Genomic DNA, 5564 nt, shown 5'->3' with positions numbered 1-5564 from the left:
AGCTATATGCTAAAACTTGATCCTATTTTATGTCACCACAAAAAGTTAAAGTATTCATATTATAGCCATGAATTTATTTATTGGATTTTTATAATAGAATGCAATATCAACAACAATTTATTGAATAAAATACCCAATAATACTTTTATTAAAAAATAAAATATATTAACAATATTTACGAACTGCAAGTTCATGACATTTTCAACAAGAAAAAAGGTCAACTGTTTGGGGAGATAAAAAAAAATTGAAAGACCAAGTTGATCAACTTTAACCAACCAAATTGTCTTCGGTTGGTTGGTTATGAGCATTTCCTATGGTAGTCAGTTTTTGAAATATGTCAAGTGGCAAATTAAACTTTTGACTTCAAGGTCATGTTAGTTGAATTATACATATATTAATAAAAACTATAGTATCAATCATTATAAAAAGGTTGATTTTCATTTTGATGTCAAAAAAATAAATTAAGAAAAAGAATTTGAATTGTTTTTATAATTTTAATTATTTATAGTTTTATTGCAACAATTTAATAAGTTTATCTGAAAATATGAGATTGTTTTCTTCTTAAATTTATTAATTAATTTGATTAATAAGACTAAACTCTAAATTAAAAATGAGTTGGATGCGTGGAAAATGGAAATGAACAATAAAAAAATTCGGAATTTATAATTACTGAAGTGTCAAGGCAAAGGCCAAATGGAAGAAGAAACCTTTCTTTCCTAAAGATTTTGGCGCTGATGTCCAGTCGCATTGTGTCGAATGTGAGAGATAAATGGAAGTTAACAAAACCGCCATTTCCGCCATTGGAAGAAGCTCCAGAGTTGGGCAACAATTTATTTTCTCTGTATTGAAGTGCTGTATATCTGTTCGTAATCTTGCGAAGATCCATGCCCAAATACTTGTCAGCGGCTTTGCCCAGAAAAATTACATCCTCGTCAACCTTTTGTCGCTCTATATCTCTTTTGGTTCTCTTGGAACTGCCCAGAAAGTTTTCGAGGACACTAGTGCACCGAGTACGACTGTGTGGAACCAGATAATTAGAGGCCATGCTCGGAGCAAAACGCCCCAAGAATCAATTCAGCTGTTCAAACGGATGACGGCGGCGGAAGTTGAGGCTGATGGGTTCACGTATTCGTTTCTTCTGAGTGCGTGTGTGAGATCGAGGTTGTTCAGAGAGGGGGAACAGATACATGGGAGAGTTTTAGTAAATGGGTATTGGTCCAACACATATGTTAGAACGAATTTGATCAATTTATACGCAAATGGTGGAGGTGTAGGGGATTTTGATCTTAAGCGTGCGCGTTACATGTTTGATGAAATGCCTGACGCAAATGTCGTAGGTTGGAATTCCTTGCTCGCAGGGTATGTTAGACGTGGTGATTTTGATGGGGCTAGAAAAGTTTTCGACGAGATGCCTGAGAGGAATGTCCAGACATGGACTACAATGGTTGCAGGATTTGCTCAAAATGGCCAGTGTAAGCTAGCTTTGTCACTATTTAATCAAATGAGAAGGGCTGGTATGGAATTGGATCAGGTGGCATTGGTGGCTGCATTGTCAGCTTGTGCTGAATTGGGAAACTTGACATTGGGAAAATGGATTCATAGGTATGTTGAAAGAACATGGCGGAGTAGACACCTCCCAGTTTTGGTGTCTCTGAACAATTCTCTGATGCACATGTATGCAAGTTGTGGTGTTATGGATTTAGCATATAAAGTGTTCAAAGAAATGTCCCGACGAAACACTGTGTCTTGGTCGAGCATTATAACTGGGTTTGCGAAACAGGGTTGTGGAGAAGAAGCTATTAGAGTCTTTCAGTTAATGCTGTGCTCTGGCCAAAATGAAGTGAGACCTGACGAGATAACCTTCGTTGGAGTTCTCACTGCTTGTAGTCATGCCGGTTTAATCGATGACGGCATCCGACTTTTCCAGTCTATGCACAAAATTTTCGAAGTCATCCCACAGATTGAGCATTATGGATGCATGGTTGATCTCTTGAGCCGTGCAGGTTTACTGAATGAAGCGTTGAAGCTGATTGAAAGTATGCCAATGAAGCCAAACAATGTCGTATGGGGTGCACTTCTCAACGGCTGTAGAATTCACAAGAATGACAAGATCGCATCCCATGTCGCAAAACAATTGGCTTTGGAAATTGATCCCTGCAACCAAGCTGCTGGATACTTTATGCTCCTAGCTAATGTTTATGCTGCAGACAAACGTTGGCGAGACACTGCCATTGTGAGACAGAACATGCTCGACATAGGAGTGAAGAAACCTTCAGGCAGAAGTTGGATCGAGATAAATGGAGTCGTATGTGATTTCGTGGCAGGGGATGAGACTCATAAGGATGTGAGTTTAATTTACGAGATGCTTGGTAACATAACCAGACAAGCCCGGATGGAAAGCTGCAAATCAGAGACAATATCAGAGGCAATTGTTGGTGACTAATGGAGGCAGTTGGGGAACTGAGATGAAAGACTTCTGGTAAGATTGCTATTTTGCTGCTGCAACATACTAGTTGAAACTAAATGTAGCAATAGCATTTGTTTAGCCTTGTAGTTCTCTCAATCTTATTCTCAACTCTTCTGAAGAATCTATGCAAATGTTTATGGTATCAATGGAAGTTTCAATTATAAAACCTTTTATGAATTCATGGTAACTAAATGGCTAATTCGAGGTATGATGATTTTTCTTGAGATGTTGCCTTATAGATGAGACTGAGTGGGTGGAAATTCATACCCACAACCCATATTTCTTATCTTTTTGTTTTACTTTTAGTCACGTAATATTGTTGTTTTATTCTATTTGGGTCAGATCCTTGTTTGATAACGATTTTATTTCTAAAATAGTTTCTTTATTTTATTATCAATATTCTATTAATGTGTTAAAAATCAAACAAAGTTTTGAAAAGTAATTAAGAATTTAAGTATATCTTTAAGAAACATGAAGGCAATATAAAAATGGAGTAAAAACAAACATGAATTTCGTATCCCATGTAATTAAAAAAAGAAAAAGTATGAATTAACGTATCCAATCTCGAAAATTGTATACTTTTAAGAAGGGAAGAAAAAGTAAAAAAGGGGACACGTGGGCAGTCCTGGCTGGACACTGCTGGCGTGCCACGTCAATTGGCAACACTTGTGGTCCACCAATAGTAAATTTTAGAATATTAATGAAAAGAATAATTTGGTGGGAGAAAATGGAAATGGGTCACATTTCATTTGGTTCATTGGAGAAGATCTGCAGGTGACGTGGCTTCTTCGCCATCTCTACATAACTATCCAAACCTCACGATTCCAATATCCCCTTTTACACTTTTTTCCCCATCTCTTCTCTCTCTTCTGCTTTTGCTTTTGCTATCGTGAGCTTCGTTTTTCATCAATCTCAGCCCTCCATCTGCCACATATTTTCGATCAGGCGGTGCATTTTAGCTCAGAAGCTGATCGAGCAAAGATATTTGTTTTTGCGAAAAGAAGAAAGAAAAAAAAAATTCAAAAAACAGAGGCAAAGCAAAAGCTTCGTAGATAAAACCATTTACGGTGGCTAGCAAAAAATCTTCTTTTGCCTTCGCTCGCGGCTCGCCGTAAACGCCACAGGGCAGCCATCCAGACGTGTGCTAAAGTGCGCCTTCTTCGGTGAAGCGATTCTTTTTTTTTTTTTTTTTTTTTTTTATTGATTTCTGGTGGTCACGTTTGATCTTCGCCTCCCGATCTTCCTGAAGTAGTTTACCTTTGTGGAGAGTATAGCTTGCTCAAGTTAGCGCGATTAATTAACTGGTTCCACAGTCTTATGAGTTCTTAACTGGGTTTTCTTTTTGGTTTGATTTTGATGTGGTTGGTGTTTAATGAGATGGGTGATCTTCTGATACGTGAATGAAGTCACTGATCGAAACCCTAACCCTAAGTTGGATTCTGGGGGAAGATTGACAAAGCTGTGGATGGAATTTCTCTAGTATGTATCTAACCTTTTTGTGTGTTTCCGTCTCTCTTTTCTTTCTTTCTCGTTTTTTTTTCCGGTTTGTTTGGGCTATAGTTGATTGCGTTGTATTTAGAAAGGGAATCGCGTTTTGTGTAGGTTTTGGTTTATCGGTTATGGATTGCAAGGAGCTCAATTTGAATGAAGATTGTGGTGGCTGTGGTAGCGGGGGAAAGAATGGGGGAGATGGGTTTATAGACAGGAGCAAAGTGAGGATTTTGCTGTGCGATAATGATTCAAAAAGTTCAGAAGAGGTTTTCAAGCTTCTTCTGAAATGTTCCTACCAGGGTACAAGTTTCTTTTCCTTTTTCTTTTTCTTTTTTCCTTCTTTTGTTTTCTCCCTTTAATAGAATCGTCCGGACTATAAGTAATGCATGATAAGTAGTCATTTCAGCTACTGAAATTCCTGAATGATTTTTGAGGTTTAAGACTTCGATTTGGTTACAATATCTAGAAGTTGCTCGTGATACCATGTGATTGTGTTTAAATCTTAGTTCTGCTCATGATACCATGTGATTGTGTTTAAATCTTAATTCTATCTTCTGTTACAATGCAATTGTTATTACTGTCCTATTCTACACATATCTATTTTTTTATTCGTTCACTGGTTTCTAAACTTTCTACATAATTTGCAATAATAGCAATTGACAGAAATGCCAACTACTTCACTCATATAAGGTTTTCTTTACGTTGACAGTCATTTCAGTGAGTTCAGCTAGGCAGGTCATTGATGCCTTGAATGCAGAGGGACCTGAAATTGATATTATACTCTCGGAAGTTGACCTGCCAATGGCCAAAGGTATGAAAATGTTGAAGTATATCACCCGGGATAAAGAGCTCCGACGCATTCCTGTTATCAGTAAGTTCTAGTTTCTTATCTGCCATTTCATCACACTTAAATATCTCTAAAGTAAGAGAATGATCTGATTCTCCTTTATTTGTTTTATTTTGACTTGCTTTGTAAGTGATGTCAACACAAGATGAGGTCCCTATTGTCGTTAAGTGCTTGAGGCTTGGAGCAGCTGACTATCTTGTAAAGCCTTTACGGACAAATGAGCTATTAAACTTGTGGACGCACATGTGGAGGAGAAGACGCATGGTTTGCCTCCTTGAACTGAGATTTTTTTTTCCTGAACATTTACATTGCTCTTCCTAGTAATTTTCTCAAATAGAATTTGGTTGCGCATCGGTCACAAATGAACATGCGATCGAAGTGTATAGGGAACTGTACCTTTGAATCTTTGCAGATTATGTATATCATGGTTATTTATTACTTCCCAAGTATCTCACTGGTTTTTTGCCTGGTGTTTGCTAACATCTTCCTTTTCATGTATAAGAATACTCACAATTTCATTTCACCAGCCTTCTATCCGTTTTCTGATGGCAGCTTGGACTGGCAGAAAAAAACATTTTGAATTATGAATTTGATATGGTGGCATCAGACCCAAGTGATGCTAATACGAATAGTACCACTTTGTTTTCGGATGACACTGATGACAAGTCTCGTAGGAGCACAAATCCAGATGTGGGAATTGCTGCGGCCCATCAGGAAGATGAGGTTTGTATAATATGATTTCTTTTTTTTTTTTTTTTT

General features: G+C 37.4%; 2 protein-coding genes across 2 annotated transcripts in view; both read left to right on the top strand.

Annotated features, from left to right (window-relative positions):
* Window positions 1–708: 708 nt before the first annotated feature.
* On the top strand, window positions 709–2644 carry LOC120083639 (pentatricopeptide repeat-containing protein At5g66520-like). Its single transcript, XM_039039475.1, has one exon. It carries the CDS (start codon window positions 770–772, stop codon window positions 2441–2443), a length of 1674 nt encoding a protein of 557 aa, XP_038895403.1. The 5' UTR covers window positions 709–769; the 3' UTR covers window positions 2444–2644.
* A 648-nt stretch (window positions 2645–3292) lies between these two features.
* LOC120082809 (two-component response regulator-like APRR1) overlaps window positions 3293–5564 on the top strand; it is a 5421-nt gene continuing 3149 nt past the window's right edge. Inside the window, exons 1-5 of the mRNA XM_039038134.1 lie at window positions 3293–3946; window positions 4070–4258; window positions 4668–4829; window positions 4936–5069; window positions 5358–5528. Coding sequence (XP_038894062.1) covers window positions 4087–4258; window positions 4668–4829; window positions 4936–5069; window positions 5358–5528 — 639 coding nt within the window. The 5' untranslated portion in view covers window positions 3293–3946; window positions 4070–4086. The remainder of the gene's footprint in view (window positions 3947–4069; window positions 4259–4667; window positions 4830–4935; window positions 5070–5357; window positions 5529–5564) is intronic.

This window comes from Benincasa hispida, chromosome 8 (genome assembly GCF_009727055.1).
Source record: "Benincasa hispida cultivar B227 chromosome 8, ASM972705v1, whole genome shotgun sequence".
Classification (NCBI taxonomy): domain Eukaryota; kingdom Viridiplantae; phylum Streptophyta; class Magnoliopsida; order Cucurbitales; family Cucurbitaceae; genus Benincasa; species Benincasa hispida.
This window is presented reverse-complemented; position numbering and strand designations above follow the sequence as displayed.